At 39.0% G+C, this 21,565-nt stretch overlaps 1 protein-coding gene across 3 annotated transcripts in view; it reads right to left on the bottom strand.

The window, feature by feature from the left end:
• Positions 1-242: 242 nt before the first annotated feature.
• ZMAT3 (zinc finger matrin-type 3) overlaps positions 243-21,565 on the bottom strand; it is a 58,782-nt gene continuing 37,459 nt past the window's right edge. For 2 of the 3 annotated variants that reach the window (XM_017877296.1, XM_017877294.1), the window contains 4 exons: positions 13,596-13,715; positions 10,304-10,470; positions 10,081-10,181; positions 243-7,880 (listed from right to left, as the gene is read on the bottom strand). In XM_017877296.1, coding sequence (XP_017732785.1) covers positions 7,669-7,880; positions 10,081-10,181; positions 10,304-10,470; positions 13,596-13,715 — 600 coding nt within the window. In that variant the 3' untranslated portion in view covers positions 243-7,668. The remainder of the gene's footprint in view (positions 7,881-10,080; positions 10,182-10,303; positions 10,471-13,595; positions 13,716-21,565) is intronic. The other variant, XM_017877299.1, reaches the window with a different exon arrangement.

Raw genomic sequence — 21,565 nt, 5'->3', positions numbered from 1 at the left:
GAACTCACTCCAGTTCCAGGCTAACTCCAGTGATGGCAAGAACAGGCAGTGTGAGCAGCTAGGTTGATTCTACTGCCAACCTAAAAGCTTACTGTACTTTGCATGACTTCCAGAAGAGCATGGCAGATTGTGTCCAGACTGATGAATGGGGAACCCGCAGTCATCGAGAGTCGGCATCAAAATAGCGTCTCAGTGTCGACAATTTACCTTCTTCCCTTGATCTTCAACTCATAACCAAACAATTTTCAGACAAGACTCAGAAACCATTTTATTAAATTGGAACACAAAATGCCTGTTATAATAATGTCAAGCCTTTATCAGAAATCAGTACATAAGTCAGGATACACAGCCAAAATGAGCCATCAACAAAAGCAGTATAAATTTTAAATAAGTTTCAGATTTCTATACTCAATGTGCTAAAGAAAATAAAACCTAAAGAGCAATTTCAATTACACAATTCACAGTTGATTGGTTTTAATCCCATGACACAGGTGTCATTCTGCAGCCCCAGAACACAGATTTCCAAAGCAGTGACTGGCACTCTGACCCAGCAGCACACACAGATCTTAAGCCCCTGGATGACATTTAGAGAAAATTTTAATCAACAACCCTAATTACACACAGTTTGGGCTGACATTTTTTAGCTATATCCTTTACCAAAGATAGTTCTAGTGAAATAGCAAAAGCAGTTTTAAAAGTTTGCCATGCCATTAAATGAAGGGTTCTAAAGTCTCCCTTGGTTTTACATTTTATTCTCTAATTTAAAACAATAAGTGCATTAAAATGCAACCTTAATGGAGAAAGCAAAATCAGTTTTGCTTCTGAATCTAGAGCACATATCCAAGGAGAGGCAACTTATTGTCCCAGCAGATAAATGGAATGCTTTAAAGCAGGATCTGACATACTCCAGTAAGGCATTTCAAAGCAGACACATCATACCCAAACTAAATCATTATGGTCAGTCAAGGATACCACAGGTGAACACCAAGTAACACAGAGTTAACATGAAATTCTTACAAATGACACACGATTTACAAAACCCCAGAAAGGTACTCAGGTACCAAAAGAGGGCAAAACAATGACCAGCCACTCCAAAAGAGTTTTGTTACTGTACATGCCATATTTGCAGAGTAGAAATAAACTGCTCTACATGCGCTCTGCCCTAGGATAATATCACTCATTCTGACATGTGGAGTTACTTTTCCTTAAAAAAATATATCATGTAAAGAATACACAAATAATAATGAATGATATAGAACATTTATTATTTTCACTAGTGAGGGGGTCGCTTAAGCACTTACAAAGACTTATAAATGAATCATGAAGGTCATCAAAATGCAAAAACATCTGATAAATGCTGCATTATTAGTATTCAACAGTGCAGCAAGATTTTTAGCAACTGCATCGGGCTTAATTTGGAACTATAGCCATGAGAATATCTTTAAGTTCAAACAACTGCCAAATGTCCAAAAATAAAAGTGTAATTAGTAAAAATACGTAATTTCCCTCCAAGAGCCCAAAGGAAGTGTTCAATTACTTTGGAAGCCTTGAATTTTATCAAACACACACAATAATATGAATCTGGAACATTTCAATTCTGATTCAATTCTACCCACCGAATCTTCATGACCTGAAGAAAGTCACTTAAATTCTTTAGATTTATTTACAAAAGTGGGCATAAAATAAAGGCATATGTAAAAAAAATTTTCTAAACATGACTATAGTAAAGCTAAAGATGGTTACTAAGGCTTACAATTTCAACAACTCATTGTACAGTACAATCATTTTTAATTCTGCTAATTATAGTTGGAGGAAGCATGGATAATTACAATTCTCAGAGAATTCAAATCGAATTCTTTAGAAAAATTAATAGTTTAAACTTACTAAGCTACTAAATCTGTTCTCTTAGAGTTGTTTAAAACAGCTAATTATATAGGGGTTTGACCCTTACTCCCCTCTACCTTCTGGTAGAGCAGCTCAAAGTAGTGAAAGGAGAAGTGACAAGAGGGAGAAAAGCAGCAACAGATTGAAATGAGGTACTTGCTGATTTCATAAACCCCAATCAGTAATTTACAGTTTTTTGAAGAAGCTGCATAGTTTGGCAAAAATACATCATCAGAAGTAGGGAAAAGAAAAATTATATTGAAACTTTAAAATTTATGACAAGCATTTAAAAATGACCAATTCTAAAATAAACTTGTATTTGAGAATTGTCCTCCCTCACCCTAAGCACACACAAGAAGAGAAACTGGAAGACAAAAGTCCACAGGAGGAAAAAAAAAGTGTATTAATTGGCTCAGGTTATCAACTTCATACATCGCTTTCAAAAAAGATATTTAAATGAATATTAAACCTTAATTAATGACACCCATGCTAAGAATTTAGGGCAGTGTATTGCCTAAAATTTACTTTGGAATGTTCTTTTTTAAAAAAAAAAAAACCTGATAGATCAATGGATGAAAAGAGGGATGGAGATATGAACAGATAGGTGGCAATACAAGTATAGTCAAATGTTAATGGCAGAAACTAGCAGTGGTTATACTGCGAAGTTTTTTCAACTTTGATATATGTCTGAAAGTTTTCTGGAGAAAATGTTGAGGAACATGTTAACACTTCTGTAATAAAATTAGTCTAGCAATGTGTTTCAAAGATTCTAAGTATTCAGACAATGTAGAATTTTAAATTAATTAAACTAGGGAAAATTTTGCTTTTAATGGCCTCAAACTTGATTTGTGAAGATACTTCATTTAATACAGAAATGAACTAACACAACTAATAATTACTGTGCCAGTCTCTTCATATGCTTTAGTTGCAAATACATAATTTTCCCCTCTCTACAGAAAAGACAAGTTTGAAAATGACCACTAGAATAAAGAATTTTTCCAAACATCAGTGTCAAGTTCTTCCAATCGACCACACTGCCATTCACCGAGTACAAATGCAACACAGATCAAGGTGAAAAATGATCTATGTCTGCTGCCAGCTTGGGACAACTGGATTCATTTTCAGAATGTATGGTTTCTGATAATAATGACAATAGTTTTACTTGATATCAAATTGAGATTGCATTAAGAAAGGGAAAAAAAAGATATAGAACAGAATTCACACAGACCTTTGTTATTCCAAGCTCCTATTTATGAATGGTGATTAATAGCAATAATTCTGTCATCTCTTCTCTTGGTGAAATGCTAATACTTGCTAAAGGCACTCAGATTCTGGGCTTAACGGAGACAAGGTCACATGGGACCATTAGCCAGTACGTTTTTTTGGTAGCTACCCAGAAAAGGAAGTTTATAAATGTTCCTCCCATTCGTAATGGGAAGAAAAAGTCAAACAGCTATCAGTAGAAATGGTTTATGAGAAGCTATTTACACAGCATTTGTCCATTCAGCTAGAGTGAGAGGAACAGCTCACAATGGTAGGGGTTCTCTCCTGCCAAGAAAGCAAAAACAACAACAAAACACTTTTTATCATATGTGAAACTCCTGTACAATGATTTGGCTAGAAGAAAAAAAATAGTTGGTAAGTTGGATATTTTAAAACATCTGTTCAAAAAGCTGTATTAAACTTTTATCTGTCCTGACAAAACATGTCTCAATTTCTTTCTAAAGCAGCTCTATTGTCCTAGAATATTCCTCACCAAGTTCTTTAGAGAGCATTTCCAACCTAAGTTCTGACAATGAGGACATAAAGTAGGTTAGGTTCCAAAACCACCCTTCCTAGTCCTCTCTGTAGAAAATACCACGTCACACAGTTACATGTGTCCCCTGACACCACCGAGACTCATTTTACGTAGGTCACTGAACCTCAAACTGTTGTTGCTTGCTGTCCCAGCCAATTTAGGAGTGAAGGAAGAAGTAGCCAAACATACATATCTCCCTTTCTCCCTGTCCTAACTGTCAATAGGTAGCTATAAGCAAGCATATCGTTCTGTAGAAAAGCTTTCTAAAAGGAGGCGGAAGATCTCATGCTTCTTATTAGCTTTTTAAGTCAAGGGGACGTAAGGATAATGTCAAGTAGCCACGATTCTTCTTTTAAACTCGGAGCTTCAAAAATCCTAACTGGTTTTCTAAGTTTACCAACTAATTAAAAGGTGAATAGTGAGGAAGAGTTGGAGGAGGAACTTTTTCCAAATAAATGGTATAAAGAATTATTCACCTTGCAGAATTTAGTACAATAAGAGACAGGCAGACAAACATAAACAACATGCACATATTTACAAGTTGCAGGACATGATGTACAAAGTCAAGACCAACAAAGTATTTTCAAAGTATCTTCAGTGTACTCAAAAGGATTACAGGGCACACTCAGTTTGGTAACTGAACTTTTTTTACAAAACCACTTCAAAGGTATATGCAATCCAATCTTTTAATTGAAACACGAATTCTCTTTCTTTACAACTTCTTACCCTCAATACCTAGGAAGAATTCTAATTGTCATCTTCTAACATTGATTTTTTATGACAACTTACACAAGATATTATTCACAGAGAAAAGAGACTGATGGTATGCATTCCTATGGATGATTACTGAAATCTAAGTTTTTGGTTTTTTTTTTTTTTCTAATTTTTTTTTTTGTTGTTTAGGCCTCTGTCCATCCTTGAAGACAGCATAGATAAAGACACTGACATAATTCCTGGGGAGCACAAGGTGCAAATCCTAAAGTATGTTACAGAGCCAGACTGAGCTTCACAAAATGAAACCAACAAAGATCACATATCACTGACTCAGAAGAAACAACAGTCTGCTTAGACAGAGAAAAAACACTGTCTATGGAATACATGAATATGAGAAATTGTACCATGCAGAGATGTATCTATTTAGGCATTTCCTGTCTGATAATCTCTGTCACCCTTTGTTTTCATCTAGGGAACAGAGAAGAATACTGCAAGGTAACAAGCTCAAAACACAAGCTACTGTCATAGAGATCTGTGATTTTTTTTTCAGATGTGCATGTAACTTTTACAAGTGATCATGGAAGTTATTTATCAACTTCCCAGAGTTTGGAAATTAAGAAGCAAATTGAGTTATTGTAGGCAATATGGTACTAAAGTGTCATATAAAACAAATACATAGTTCTTTTTTAGTGCAAAGAAATACAGCAAGTAAGAAATAACACTACAAATCTAACTTCTTTCTTTAAAAGAAAATGCGCTTATGCATTCATAACATCCATTAAGGGCACTGGGAAACTGGAAACCTGAATACACAAGGCCTGAAAAAACATCAAGCCCTTAAGCCGCTGCTTTTTCTATGTATATAATGAAGTTGTTAAGTGCAGAGAGCAAGGGGAACCCTTCTTTTAAAACTATTTCCAATAGAAAACAAAGTGGATGAATACTATTTTTACAAAATGTAAATTCATGTTCGTATCTTCTACTGTTATTTGAAATAAGGGTTGAAATACCTCTCTATGGCAACATACATGTGTATGTGTGTGTGTGTGGGGGTGTGCATATACAATCTACCTACAGAGAAAAAAAACTAGATTTTTAGGTAATCATAGAACCAAGTGGCCAGCACTATAATGTTAAAATTAACCAAAAAATTATACTTAGCAGCAAAATGAATAACCCTACTGGCCAATAAGAAAAGCCCTAAATTGCTCAAAACTAAGCAACTCTACTTCATACATTACTGCAAAAAAAAAAATAAATAAATAAAAGGGTTATTATACTAAGAGTCACAGGTCTAGATAGAATCCTAACAGAATAGTATTTGATTCTTCTGTTTCTGGGAGAAAAAATGTTACAAAACAATTCTACTTCTCAAAGAACCACCACTTCAACAGAAGACAGTAACTGGATACTATACAAGGGTTGATCACACAAAACTCATTTTTAAACATGGGTCTGATCTGTTTAAAATTGTCCCAAAGTATTACAGAAAAGCCTTCCCCATCTATTTGCCTACAGAATTCTCGAGAAAAAATAGAAGTTGTATCTCTAATTAGTAAAACAAGCAATTGTATGTGAACTGACCATTGTGCAAATATATTGCTTAAAATATAAACTTCCTGATCAAGAGGGCTTTCAAAAGAAATATGGATGACCACTAGACTTACCCATATAAAATATAGTAAATAGATAAAATGTAGTTAATGAATATTCACAGAGCACTCCATTAGTTAATCTAGATACACATTACAGCTTTTTTTTTTTTTTTTTTTTTTTGATGGAGTCTTGCTCTGTCGCCCAGGCTAGAGTGCAGTGGCACGATCTTGGCTCACTGCAACCTCCACCTCCTGGGTTCATACGGCTTCTTATTTTAAATGTAAAAAAATGAAAATAATAATACTGATATAATTATCAGATGTCAAAGTGATCTATCATACACTTGTTAGTATCTTCAAGAAAGCTGAATTACAAAGAATAAAACCATAGTTCGTATATATTTCTACTGGAAACGAAGACAGTGAAACTTTATTTGCTTTTAAAAAATTCCTCTCTGTATATGAAACAGCAGGTGGTGATATTTTCAGGACGGCCAACAGACTGACAAGACAAAGGAAAATGTAAGTAAAGCGTAAGAATCATATTATCAAAAAAGAAAGTCTGGCAAAACAAAATGTCAAGCAATCTGAATTTATGGTTTAGATCATGATATAAGAGCATGTTACTATCAATGAAGAAGTAACTCTAAAATCGAAAAATCAAACATACCTTGTTTCCTAAAATCCATTGGAAAATGTATTTTTTTAAATCATATCTATCTTAAACTCACTGAATATTCAAATACGAGGTTTGGAAAACCCACAGCACAGCTGGGGCATGAAAATGAGCTTGTTAGACAAGCTGATTCAATGAGGGGGGAAAAAAGAGGAGGGAAGAAGGCAGCAATTACATGTATGAAATCCACAACTGGAAATCAAGTTTAGCTGTTTGGAAGTATACAAGCTCAGTGGGAGTATTTGAATTTAACAAAACTTGCATTTCAATGATGGGGAGACATGATACAGAAAAAAAAATGACCCTAACAGTTTATAATAATGTATCCTACTGACAATGCATTGAGGTGGCGGTTCTGGTTAAGCCCTGGGAAACTGAAATCTCTGCTGACCTATTTTTACTTTGATCTAAAAAGAATTCAATACAATTCTTTAACAGTATATAAAACTACAATTGCAAAAGAAAATGGCAGAAAAAAAAAGTCCCAGGAAAGACCTTAACAGTGTCTAATAATGTATTCTACTGACAATGCATTGAGGTGGTCGTTCTGGTTAAGCCCTGGGAAACTGAAATCTCTGCCAACCTATTTTTACTGTGATCTAAAAAGAATTCAATACAATTCTTTAACAGTACACAACACTAAAATTGCAAAAGAAAATGAAACTTTTAAATAGTCAGATTCTAAGCAGTCAGGCTACCAGTTGATCAGAACTCGGCCAAGTTATTTCTGATGGGGTAGGCAGGTCACATGCTATGAGCAGCTCAACACAATTGACCCTGCAAAAGCGTTATGACCTAAGAGAAGCACGTTCTCCACACCCGCCTCCCCCCACCCCGCCCCCAGACCCCCAGGTTTTGACATCTCATGGTACCACCGTGGGTTACATGTATTACCATTAAGCAGAGGAATGTACTCATATCAAAAGGACCACAAAGCAGGGCAAGTTGACAAAAGGCAAACAACAGGCAGGACGAGCTGCTCTATCTTAATGTGATAATCACTATACATATCCCAGATTTTCCATCTCATTCCTGTACCGCTGTTCCGACACCTTGCTCTTATGTTGCTTGCTCTCTAAATGCTGCCGGAATTCCATCTCTTCGCCAGCCCCAACATTACACATTGAACAGTAAAACTGGCCACTTGGAGTAACACACATGGCCAGATCACGTGGAATTCTCTGCCGAGAGCGAGGATTGAAGTAAGGACCTGCTAAAGCAAGAGATAAAAAAAATATATTCAAAATATTCATTAAGTGAATAACAACCTGACCAATTATCACTGTAATTTGTAATTCTAAGTTCAAATTACAAAATTCATAGATTCTTAGCCTTAAGTGAATGTGAAGTTAATGGATTTTTTAAATTACAATCTTACACAGGTTTGATCTAAAAGATAAAATGATTCCTCCAACTATTGTCAGAAAATTGCTATAGAGTCAAACCCAAATTCCAAATGGCTGTGTCTCTAAAAAAGTGAATACACTTTTAAAAATACTTTAATTTCCAAGCATTATATCAGAAGTCTTATGCTTATGCTACCCCTTTCATCCAAAAATTCTACTTGTAAGAATTATCCTAAGAAAATATTAAGAATTTTCACACTGAGATTTAATAGCAATATGTTTACCTCAGCAATGATTATACAAGCAAAATTTAGGGGAAGGAGAGATTCAAAATAGGATTAAAGAAAATATGGTAATGAATGCAATGGAAAACTATGCAGTTGCTAAATATAATAATGCTATAGAAAACTCTTATGCTATTAAGTAAACTATGAATATCCCAAACTAGGATCCCATTTCTATTTTAAAGAAGTCATATATATGATTAGACTAGAATGAAATCTGCAAAAGCGTTGGTGACATTACTGATAATTTCATTTTCCTCTTTCTACATTACTGACCTCATACGCTGGACCCTTAGAGTTCATTAACTTTCTGCTTTTCACTTCCACTATAATAATATCTATGTAATGCTTTTCTCAAAATACTGCTTTCACTGCATCCTACAAGTGTTAATATATTTTCATTACTGTTTCATTGTAAGAATTTTTAATTTCCAGTATAACTGTTTCTTTGAACCATGAGTTATTTAGAAGTGTTTTTAAATTCCCAAACAAATGTAAATTGTGTTTGCTTTTCTATTTTTGTTGTTGACATCTCATTTCATTGTATTCGTTGCATTGTCAGAGAACATAATCTATCCTAAAATTTATTTTTCTGATATTAATACAGCTATCCCAGCTTCTTTCATTTCAGATGGATTTCTTTCATTCAATTTAACATTTTTTGGACTTTGGCAATTTTACTTTTATTATAATTACTAATACATGTTTAGACTTTTATTAATCATAATGAATTGTGCTTTTCTTTTTTTCTTTTTTTTTTTTTTTTTGAGACAGAATCTTGCTCTGTCACCCAGACTGAGTGCGGTGGTACAATCTCAGCTCACTGTAGCCTCCACCTCCCAGGTTCAAGCGATTCTCCTGCCTCAACCTCCCAAATAACTGGGATTGCAGGCGCATGCCACCATGCCCGTCTAATTTTGTACTTTCAGTAGACACAGGGTTTCACCATGTTGGCCAGGCTGATCTCGAACTCCTGACCTCAGGTGATCCACCTACCTCAGCCTCCCAAAGTGCTGGGATTACAGGCATGAGCCACCAGCGCCTGGCCTGAATTGTGTTTGCTATCTGTCCTTTTTATAGTAGGCCTCTCTGGTTTTTCAGTTAGCTCTGTTTTCTATTTCTTTCACTGTTCAAGTAAATGACCTCTGCGGGCATGTGCATGAATCAGAGGCTGAAGTAGAGGGCAGGGTGAGGGACTACTCAGCCCACTCTCCCTACTGAAGACAATCAGAAAATGCAGAATTTATTCCTATAGATCAGTGTTTGTGAACTAAATGTGTATATCAGAAGCATCAAGTAAGCATTTTCAAAACACGCGTATGTCTGGGTCCCACTCCAAATTTACTCATTGAAAATCTCTAAGTCATGGTTCAGGCATTTTGTAAAGACTCCTCGGGTAATTCTGTTTCACCAGCCTGGTTAAAAACCACTGCTTTAGAATCTTTTTTTTTTTTTTTTAACATGGTACAACTTTAAACCAAGTAGCCCATTTTTATCATGCCTTTTATATTTCTCAGCTGGCAAATATAAACAAACATAAAGGGACAATGTTAAGAGATCCTAAAACATAGACTATGGTGTAAAACCAAAATAAATAATATATTTAGTATTTACAAGAATAAGGTAAATAAATGAGACCTGAAATACACACCAGCCTAGACTAATTCAATAAAACATAGACTAACTCCAAATTCTCAGGGCTATCTATTATCATTAAAAGAAACAAAAACAAAGGAGACTATGTACAGAATGTCACCAAGGTATGCGGAAACAGACAAGATACCTGAATTATTCTGTACTGTATACATATTTCTCCTGTTAGGCATCATCTTAAACTCATTCCCTTCTTTCCTGGCCCGCCGTTGACCCAGCTCTGTGGATTCCCTGGAGAAAAGAAGTTTAAAAAAGAGTGAGTCTTCTAAACAAGAATCCCTTTCTACTCTTTTTCTTTAAAGACAGTCAATCTCACATAACACTTTGGCCTCAAAGAAAATGGCAATACCTACGAGAATGAGTTACTCTGAGCTTCCGCCAGCCGCAGCCTCTTGGCATGATTCTTCCCTTGATAGTGAGCCTGAGCCACAGCCGGGGAACTGAAGGAGGCATCACAGAGCTTACAGTAATCATTCTCTGTGGCCAGGATCACTCGGCCTCCTGGCTTAAAGGAGCCCATCTGACATCAAAGACACAAAAAGAAACAAGGTTAAAAAAATATGGAGCTTCCTCCTTTTCCTCAAATGTCTTTCTAAGAGCTGAAAAACCACCAAAGGATATGGCATGACCACAAGCGTTAAGCTTCATCAGGAAAACAACTCATTCCAGGAAAACAAAAAGGCTGGGAGATACTTAATCATGGTTTTGCATTATAATCACTCAGGTACCAAATTAGTGAATGGCTCATTGCTGTCGCCACTGAAGACATTTTTTAAAAGAGTTTTAAAACCTTAGATTTAGGACAGTAAGTCATGGGTAAATAGGTAAGGCCTAAAACCACATTACGGGAAAGAGTAAAGTCTATGCAGAATCCATCAATAAGCATTTACTGACTTTTAACTGTTTTTTAGGGTTGCTGTCTAGTCCAGAAGGGATATATAGTCATATATTTTTTTAAAAAGAGCTCCTGTCCTCAAAGAGTCTACAAACAAGCTACAGATATAAGCAGGAAAAAGCTAAAAATGAGTAGCAAATCCAGACAACTGTATTCAGGTTGAGGAATAACATGTTAAAGAGAGCCTAACAGAGGGCCCAGAAGGTAGCAGGCACTCAGTAAATATTAGGTTAACAAAAAAAAAAATGACACACTAGGTTTTGGCCAAAAGAGAATAATATAGTACACGATAAAGATCTGGAAACCATATATATCATGAACAGTTGCAGAAAATAGCATCATTTCACTTGGAAGGGAAGATTTTTCTGGGGTATGCTATGAAGAAAGGCTTAGGCTGCCTGCCCAGGAGGGTGGAGCCCACTGAAAACAGCCCCCACTGCGGGGGGCAGCTATTCAATTCCAGAGCAGCCTTCAGAAACCAGTGACAGGAAAACTATGCAGCTTGAAGATCTCTCTGGGTATCTTCTTGTTCTCTGATTTGGTTTTTTATATATCTCGTTTTCCCCACAAATCCATGAGAAGGAGGAACAGCCAGAATTGCTACTCACACTTTTAAGTACCAAAAACTAACACTCAGAAAAGTAAAATGATACAAGCTAGTTAGGAGTAAAGGTCTAAGATCAAAAGAAATTCTTGGGCCAGGCGCGATGGCTCATGCCTGTAGTCCCAGCACTTTGGGAGGCCGAGGTAGGTGGATCACCTGAGGTCAGGAGTTCAAGACCAGCCTGGCCAACATGACGAAACCCTGCCTCTACTAAAAATAACAAAAATTAGCTGGGTGTGGTGGTGGGCACCTGGAATCCCAGCTACTCGGGAGGTTGAAGCAGGAGAATCGCTTGAACCCAGGAGGCGGAGGTTGCAGTGAGCCAAGATCACGCCATTGCACTCCAGTCTGGGCAACAAGAGCAAAACTTCATCTCAAAAAACAAAAAAAAAAAAAAAGAAAGAAATTCTTGTTCCACCACTTTACAAAACATGTAACACCATGGAAAGTTACTTAGCTCATCTAAGCTTCTAATAAACTTCCAGTGAGGCTGATACTACTGGCCCATGGACACCAATTTGAGTAATATGGCCAATACCTCTAAGTTGCCGAAAGCATTAAATGAGGTCAGGACCTGGGACTAAAATGAAGCAAGTGAGACACTTGTCTTGGGCTCAGAATTTAACAGAGCATCAAAAAAACTCAGTAATTAAGACAAATAATACTTTAATGGAGTATTTTTTAAATTAAATTTTCTTTTTATTTTTTTTAGACAGTCTCACTCTGTCGCCCAGACTGGAATGCAGTGGCACAATCTTGGCTCACTGCAACCTCCACCCCCCGGGTTCAAGTGATTCTTGCGCCTCAGCCTCCCAAGTAGCTGAGACTACAGGCGTGCGCCATCACACCTGGCTTAAAAAATTAAATTTAATGCAAAAAAAATTAATGATTAATAAAATACCAAAATTTTACATTCAGAATCAGTAACAGAGCCACGCCAAGTCATATTGCAGCCTGGGACAAAAGGAAAGTTAATGTTTTGTCCTTTTTTAAGTTTTTAATGTTTTGTTCACTACTATTTTACATCAGTTTTATATTTAATGTTTTTAATGTTTTGTTCACTACTATTTTACATCAGTTTTATATTTCTAAAATGTTACATTAAATATCCATCTTGATTACTGAGTTTTTTGGCTCCTCCTTAAATTTTATGCCCAAGTTTAGTGCATCCGTCACCTCACCGTAGTCCCAGCCCTGAATGAAACAATGTGTGAAACATTCTCAGCACAGTGTCTGGCACGATATGTACTCAATTATAACTATTATTATTTATGACCACTGTACTGTTTTACAGATATATAACACTTCAAAGACAGATTAAGGAGTAGACTCTATGTTTCAGAGACAATTAAGGTACAGGAATATATTGCGTAAATCACCTGTTCTATCTTCCAAAGAGCAAAAGAACTTGGTTTTCAAGTCTGTTTCATAATAGCAAGGTCCAAAACATGTTTATACAGGCTCTCTGCATAGAGGTAAGTAATAAGCAATCTCAAAAAACTAATTTTGCAACTGGAAGACAAAATCTGAAATAAATGAGATGAACTGCAATAAAGGTACACGTTTGAAAATCTCTTCATTTTGGGGTTAGCCTAGACATTCAGGATCATTTAGCCCAGATTTTTTTTTTTTTTTTTTTTTTTTTTTTTTTTTGAGATGGAGTCTTGCACTGTTGCCCAGGCTGGAGTGCAGTGACGCAATCTTGGCTCACTGCAAGCTCCGCCTCCCAGGTTCGTGCCATTCTCCTGCCTCAGCCTCCTGAGTAGCTGGGACTACAGGTGCTCGCCACCACGCCCGGCTAATTGTCTGTATTTTTAATAGAGACGGGGTTTCACCATGTTAGCCAGGATGGTCTTGATCTCTTGACCTCGTGATTCCCCCGTCTCGGCCTCCCAAAGTGCTGGGATTACAGGCATGAGCCACCGCGCCCGGCCCATTTAGCCCAGAATTTTAAGAAATGTATAAAGAATCATGTAACAATCCAGCACTGTAGTTCAAGGAATTAAAAGTACCAAGCAGCATCTTTCAGGATTATTTTCCCAACTGTACCCTGATGGACACATGGACGACAAATGTCATCCATAATCATTTGTGCATACCACAGCTTCCACCCTAATGCTGCTTCACCCTGACATATGTGTCTCACCTGCGGAGGGACTGGAACAACTGGAGTAGCAGCAGCCTCGACCATATTGCTCATTCTAGCAGGAGGAGGACAGCTATTTGCTGCATAGTAATTTCGGAGTTTCTTACCATGATTTTTACCCTAGAAATAAAAATAAAATGAGTACAGCAGTCCCCCCTTATCTGCAGTTTCAGCAATTTCAGTTAGCTATGGTCAACTGCGGTCCAAAAATATTAAGATATTTTGAGAGAGAGACTACATTCACATAATTTCCATTACAGTATATTTTTATAATTGTTCTTTTTTCTAATTAGTTACTGTTGTTATTCTCTTACTGGCCCAATTTATAAATTAAACTTTATCATAGGTTATGTATGTACAGGAAAAAAAATGCATATGGAAGTGTTCAGAAATATCACAGTTTTAGGCATCTACTAGGGGTCTCGATATCTCCTACGGAAAAAAAGAAAACTGTAATCACCATGAGAAAGGGTGTCAAACTGAGTTAATCAATGTATTTACTTAATCACTTAAAAAAAAAAAGAAAAAAACACAAGTAACACTAACTACATTTTATTCCTTCATACATACACAATCCTAGGGGTAAAAAGACTACTAGCTAGATTTGATTGCTAGATCTCAAAGTAAAAGAGCCTACTCTTTGGCTCTAACAGAATGATTAAACTTATCTGGGAAAGATAAGAGAACAAAGGCAAAGGAAATTAATTTCCTATATGTTTCTTAAAAAGTATCACATTGGCTGGGCGTGGTGGCTCACGCCTGTAATCCCAGCACTCTGGGAGGCCGAGGAGGGTGGATCACCTGAGGTCAGGAGTTCAAGACCAGCCTGACCAACATGGTGAAACCCCGTCTCTACTAAAAATACAAAAATTAGCTGAGCGTGGTGGCACATGCCTGTAATCCCAGCTACTCGGGAGGCTGAGGCAGGAAAACCACTTGAACCCGGGAAGTGGAGGTTGCAGTGAGCTAAAATCACACCACTGCACTCCAGCCTAGGCGACAAAGTTAGACTCTGTCTCAAAAACAAACAAACAAAAAAAGTATCACATTTTCCAGTGACCTGCGTCCTCACCCAAGTTCTTGCAATTTATATGCTACAGTTAAATATGAATTTCATGACACTCTGATCTAATATACTTTATAAGTTAGTAATGAAGTGGATAATCCAATTATTCTTTAAAAATTGCACTTACAGAGTATCTTTTTACTTACAAAGGATGTTCATTGCATTTATTCATTTGCTGCTCACAAAAATCTTATAAGAGGAATTTGTTAATATTGTACATTTATGACAGCCAAGGAATTGCAATCCAGAGACTGTAAGGAACTTGCCCCCAGCTCCCTTCTCAGGGGCTAAATGGCACAGTCAAAGCCTGAGACAGGCCTTCCAAATCAAAGAATGGCCCTTTTCCACTACAGCATGATGGCTTCAAGATGCACTAAGAATCTCTACTAACATGAATTTGCCTTTCTCATCACGTTTTAAATTATTAGTCACACGATTATATTCCTTGAATTGACACAAACTAGTGGCAAGGGTCAACACTACAAAAGCATTCTAAATAAGGGTAAAACAGTAAATTATTCTTTAAACTGCATTGTAAAACTAAAACCTGCAGGCAAACATTTATTCACCATCTATTTATATGCTAAGCCCTAGAAATAAACTAAGGACTAGCACATAGAGGAGGAGACAGATACGTAAGCAGCTAAATAGAGTAATGAACTAAGATTCATCTTCTCCTCACTTGAATACCCTAAAGGCGCTTTTACCATGGTCACAGTGAACTCCAGAATCAAATCCAGTGGTCACATATGTGCCTTCATCTTACTGGAACTCAAAGTAACATGATACAGTTCATGTCCTTCTTGAAACATTCCTCCTACTATCATCTATACTCCTTCTTCCCTCCCCACCTCTCCTCCTCTATCAGACCTCTAAACTCTACAATGTCCAAGGACCCACCCTTGGCCCTCTTCTACTCTCTGACTCTAGGTTATTTTACCCAGGCGTATAGCTTTCAAATACCATGAGTAAGTTGGTGACTCCACATATCAATCTCCATCCTTGACCTTTAGAACCATATATCCAACTTCCTCCCGGTCATCCACACTTTCATGTCATAAGAGACATATCCAACTTAAAATAACTTTTGATTCCTCCTCCATAGAACTTTCTCATCACCAGCATTACCACCACCACTAGTCATCCACAGTAGGTAAATGGCACCACGATCCACAAAGTTACCCAAGAAAAGTCAAGGGGTCCTTTTCCTGATTCCATCCTTCCCTAAGCCCAACACATTCAACCCATCAACAAGTCTTGTCATTCAAAATACATCCCACATCACTCCACTTCTCTCCATGGATACTACAAATACCACAGTAATCCAAGGTACCAACATTTTTCGTTTGCAGTAGGTAACAGTGGTAATCCAAGGTGCCAACAATTTTCATTTGCAGTAGGTAACAACTCCTAATTGGTCTCTGCTGTTAATCTTGTCCTCCTAGAATTCTGCTCATTATAAACCAGGGTAATAATTCTTGACATGAATCAGTTCCATGTCACTCCCTCACATAAAACTCTTCCAATGGCTTCCTGCTATACTTAAAATTGACAAATCTTACCTATAAGGCCCTACATGACCTGGCCCCGTCTACCTCTCGGGTCTTATGTCAGACAGAACTCCTTCCTTTCCCCTGCGCGTTATGCTCCTGGCTCACCAGGCTGCATGTGCTCCTTAAACATGCCAAGCTCACTCTAGCTCCAAGGTCTTTGTACTTAACTGTTCCTTTTGCCTAGAATGTACCTCTTGCAGATCTCTGTATGGCTGGCTCCTTCTAGAATCTTTCAAGTCTCAACTCAAACTGGACCTCACTCACTCTCAAGTGTCACAACCATTCCCCCTCCCCACACCACACACACTCCATCATATTACCACACTGTCTGGTTTTATTTTATCTTAGTACCACTAATCACTGTCTAAAATAATAGTTTGTTTACTTGTTTTTTTTTCCACTTTCCTCCGCTCTGTAATGTAGACTCCTTGAAAATGAGGACGTTATCTGTCTTGTTTACCGTTCTAATCCCAATGCCTAGAATGGATTCCAGAACATAGCAAGCAAGCAATAAATAACTGTTGGATAAATGAACCAAGTATTATAATGAAGTTAATAAACTGCTAGGAGAACACAGAGAAGGAATTTCTTACTCCAGCCTGAATGTATCACAGAAGACTTCCCTGCAACGGGGGCCACTGACTCACCTTTTTAAAGGAGCAAATATTTACAGGGGAGGTAAGAAGTAAGGGAAAAGAAAACTGTGCACCAAGAAAATACATTAGCAACAGCCCAGCCTTCTGTGTTGAGGGACCACAAGGAGAGAAAACGGTCTTCTAGATCCTTTGGAGGAGAGGCAGAAATGGAAACACACAGGGGGCTCATTCTTAATGCCTTTGCCCACGATAAAGAATTTGGACTTCAGAGGCAGCAGGGAGCCTCTGAGGAACTTTAAGCAAAGCAGTGCATGACTTGATTGTATTTGATAAAGATGAGCATCAGGGTAGCAGACCAACCTGGAAGCTGGGAAGATACACAGAGGAGAGTCAAGGACAAAATCCTAGGACACTACAATATAGAGTCTAGTAGAGAATGAAGATCCAGAAAATGAGATTGAGAATGTGTAGTCAAAATGTAAGACAAAAATCAGATAGTGTGTTATCATTAGAAGCCCACAATCAAACTGGAGTTCAAGAGTGTGGTCAGGATGAAGACAGACTCTCAGGAATGATCAGAATGTGGATGGTATTTAAAGCTATGGAGCCAAAAACCATTGCCTAGACAGAGTGGAGACAGATAAGAGCTTGCAAAATAGGCCTGAAGCAAGATAATGGCTGGATAATGGAGAAAGACACAGGAACTATGAAGACGGTAAGAAGAAGTAATAACATATTGAATAAGAAGGCAGAAGGGAGGTGAACCTCAGGGTAGATGGAAATATTTATGAAAAATTTTTTAAGGTGTGGGGAAGAAAAAAGGCTTTGGGGAAGAAGATAGAGTCAACATACTGAGATTGAGACAATAGAAAGACATCTCGATGAATCCAAGAGACAGTGCAATGTGTGGATTAGTGACAGCAACTGGAGACAGACAAATTCCTAGGCAGACAGGGATGGGTCCCTGTGAAACCCAACCTTCACGCCAAAGACAGTTTAAAGCCTGAAAACTGAGCTGGCAGTTCCAGGTAGAGTCCACAACCAGAGTGAGAACTTCCTCGATGCCTTTTAGGCAATTAAATGGTGCTTTTTCCAAGCCCACCCATGAACCAATCAGCACACACTCCCCATTCTCAGCCCATAAAATCCCAGACTTAGCCCCACAGATGGCAAACCTCTTTTGGGTCCCCTCTTAAACAGAGGGCTAATCACTCTTGGGCCCCCTCTCCGTTGACAGCTTTCCTTCTGTCACTCAACAGAATTCTTCTCCACCCTACTCACTCTCCAGTGTCCATGTACCTTATTCCTCTTATTCCTCTTGGTCGTGGGACAAGAACCCAGGATAGGCTGACCTGTAACGCACACCCGTTCACTGAACTGTAGGTGGTGGGACCAAATGAGCTGTAACATGCCCCTGTTCACCAAGCTGTAGGTGGCAGGAACAACAGAAAGCTGCAACATTTCTTGGGAGGTCAGATCTTGGGACTCCCCAGGTGACAGTTGTAACACCCCTTGGGACTCCATCATTGCTGACATCTCTGAGTTTTCAGGCACCACCCACATTCCCCTCATCTAAATGATGACACCCAATGCAGAAGCTGCTGGCAACACACCCAGTGGAGCCATAGGCTGAGCGCAGATCCCTCAGTGGGCACAAGATCCAGGTCAAGGCACAAGCCAAGCACAGCCTGCCGGGCTGAGTGGGCGGAGTGGGCTCGGTGGAACGAGGCCCCAGGCAAAGGGCACAACAGCCACAGAGATCTCCAGCTGGTGAAGCAGCACCAAAAGAATCCTTACACTGCAACCCTCCCTCCTGCTCACCAAGCAACCGGGGAGAAAAAGCCAGTGTGCCATTTCCTCCCACTTGCCGAACTACAAAAGCTGCAACATTAGCACTAAGGAAGTCAAGGATAAGAAAGGTTTAGGAATCTTCTAAAAACAGGTGAGAATTTGAATCTACAAATCTGGCAGAAAATAACAGGGTTAGTTACTGACTACCCTCTATGTTCTGACCACCATTCTAAGAAAAGGAGATAAAACAGTAAACAAAGGCAAAGTCTCTGCCCTCGAGAAACTTTTCTAGGGAACATAAACAGAATACATACATACATATATACATATGTGTGTGTGTGTGTGTGTGTGTGTGTGTATGTACGCACACACAACCAAAGAAGAAAGAGTGACTGACAACTGCTCTGCAAAAAAAAAAAACAGGATGACATAACAGATAATGTGGACAGGGAGAGGGTAGGATGGGCAGATAAGGCTTCTCTGGGGAAATACATGTCAGCTAAAACATGAAGCATGAGATGGCTCCATGCAATGTAGAGAAAGAGGGGAAGAGCTGGGCATCAAGAGACCCACTTGGCTGTGTTAAGTCTGAGATCCTTTTCAGATGTCCAAAGAGAGACCAACCTGGAGTTTACGAACGAGGTCAGGTTAGAGATAGAATCTGAGGAGTTATCAGTATGTAGGTGGAATTTAAAAACTAGGGCCAGGCACAGTGGCTCATGCCTATAATCCCAGCACTTTGGGAGGCTGAGGGAGAAGGAACACTTGAGTCCAAGACTTTGAGATCAAACTGGGCAAAATGACAAGACCCTGTCTCTATAAAAAAATAAAAATAAAAAAATAAAAAAATAAATAAAAAAAAAGAGCCAGGCATGGTGGTGCAAACCTATGGTCCCAGATACCAGGAGCACTGAGGTGGAAGGATTGGTTAAACCCAGAAGGTTGAGGCTGCAGTGAGCCATGACTGCAACACTACACTCCAGCTGGGTGACAAAGTGAGACCCTGTCTCAAAAACTAAAATAAAATACAAAATGGCTGAATAGGAACAGCTCTGGTTTGCAGCTCCCAGCATGATTCATGCAGAAGACGGGTGATATCCACATTTCCAACTGAGGTACCTGGTTCATCTCACTGGGACTGGTTGGACAGTGGGTGCACCCCACAGAGGGCGAGCTGAAGGTGTCGCCTCACCCGGGAAGCCAAGGAGTCGGGGGATCTCCCGTTCCTAGCCAAGAGAAGCCGTGACAGACTGTACCTGGAAAAATGAGACACTCCCACCCGAATACTGTGCTTTTCCGAAGGTCTCAGCAACCAGCAAACAAGGAGATACTCTCCCGTGCCTGGCTTGGTGGGCCCCATGCCCACGGAGCCTTGCTCATTGCTAGCGCAGCAGTCTGAGACCAAACTTCAAGGCAGCAGCCTGGCTGGGGAAGGAGCGTCCGCCATTACTGAGGCTTGAGTAGGTAAACAAAGTGGCTGGGAAGCTCAAACTGGGCGAAGCCCACCGCAGCTCAGCAAGGCCTACTGCCTCTAGACTCTGCCTCAGTGGCCAGGGCTTAGCTGAAAAAAGGCAGCAGACAACTTCGGCAGAGTTAAATGTCCCTGTCTGACAGCTCTGAAGAGAGCAGTGTTTCTCCCAACATGGCATTTGAGCTCTGAGAATGGACAGACTGCCTCCTCAAGTGGGTCTGTGACCCCTGTGTAGCCTAACTGGGAGACACCTCACAGTAAGGACCAACAGACACCTCATATAGAGGTGTGCCCCTCTGGGACGAAGCTTCCAGAAGAAAGATCAGGCAGCAATATTTGCTGTTCTGCAGTATTTGCTGTTCTGCAGCCTCTGCTGGTGATACCCAGGCAAACAGGGTCTGGAGTAGACCTCCAGCAAACTCCAACAGACCTGCAGCTGAGGGACCTATTAGAAGGAAAACCAACAAACAGAAAGGAATAGCATCAACATCAACAAAAAGGACATCTACACCAAAACCCCATCTGTAGGTCACCAACATCAAAGACCAAAGGTAGATAAAACCAAAAGATGGGGAGAAACCAAAGCACAAAAGCTAAAAATTCTAAAAATCAGAGTGCCTCTTCTCCTCCAAAGGGTCGCAGCTCCTTGCCAGCAATGGAACAAAGCTGGAAGTAGAATGACTTTGACGAGCTGACAGAAGTAGACTTCATAAAGTCAGTAATAACAAACTTCTCTGAGCTAAAGGAGCATGTTCGAACCCATCGCAAGGAAGCTAAAAACCTTGAAAAAAGGTTAGATGAATGGCTAACTAGAATAAACAGTGTAGAGAAGACCTTAAATGACCTGATGGAGCTAAAAACCATGGCATTAGTACTTCGTGACACATGCAGAGGCTTCAATAGGCGATTCGATCAAGTGGAAGAAAGGGCATCAGTGACTGAAGATCAAATTAATTAATGAAATAAAGCAAGAAGACATGGTTAGAGAAAAACGAGTAAAAAGAAATGAACAAAGCCTCCAAGAAATATGGGACTATGTGAAAACACCAAACCTACATTTGATTGGTATACTTGGAAGTGATGGGGAGAATGGAACCAAGCTGCAAAACACTCTGCAGGATATTGTCCAGGAGAACTTCCCCCACCTAGCAAGACAGGCCAACATTCAAATCCAGGAAACACAGAGAACTCCACAAAGATATACCTTCAGAAGAGCAACCCCAAGACATGTAATTGTCAGATTCCCCAAAGTTGAAATGAAGGAAAAAATGTTAAGGGCAGCCAGAGAGAAAGGTCAAGTTACCCACAAAGGGAAGCCCATCAGACTAACAGTGGACCTCTCGGCAGAAACCCTACAGAAGAGAGTAGAGGCCAATATTCAACATTCTTAAAGAAAAGAATTTTAAACCCAGAATTTCATATCCAGCCAAACTAAGTTTCATCAGTGAAGGAGAAATAAAAACCGTTCCAGATAAGCAAACGCTTATAGATTT

This window comes from Rhinopithecus bieti, unplaced genomic scaffold, assembly GCF_001698545.2.
Source record: "Rhinopithecus bieti isolate Rb0 unplaced genomic scaffold, ASM169854v2 scaffold_76, whole genome shotgun sequence".
NCBI classification, from domain to species: Eukaryota; Metazoa; Chordata; class Mammalia; order Primates; family Cercopithecidae; genus Rhinopithecus; species Rhinopithecus bieti.
The sequence above is the reverse complement of the archived record's forward strand: the minus strand, read 5'-3'. Positions and strand labels throughout refer to the sequence as shown.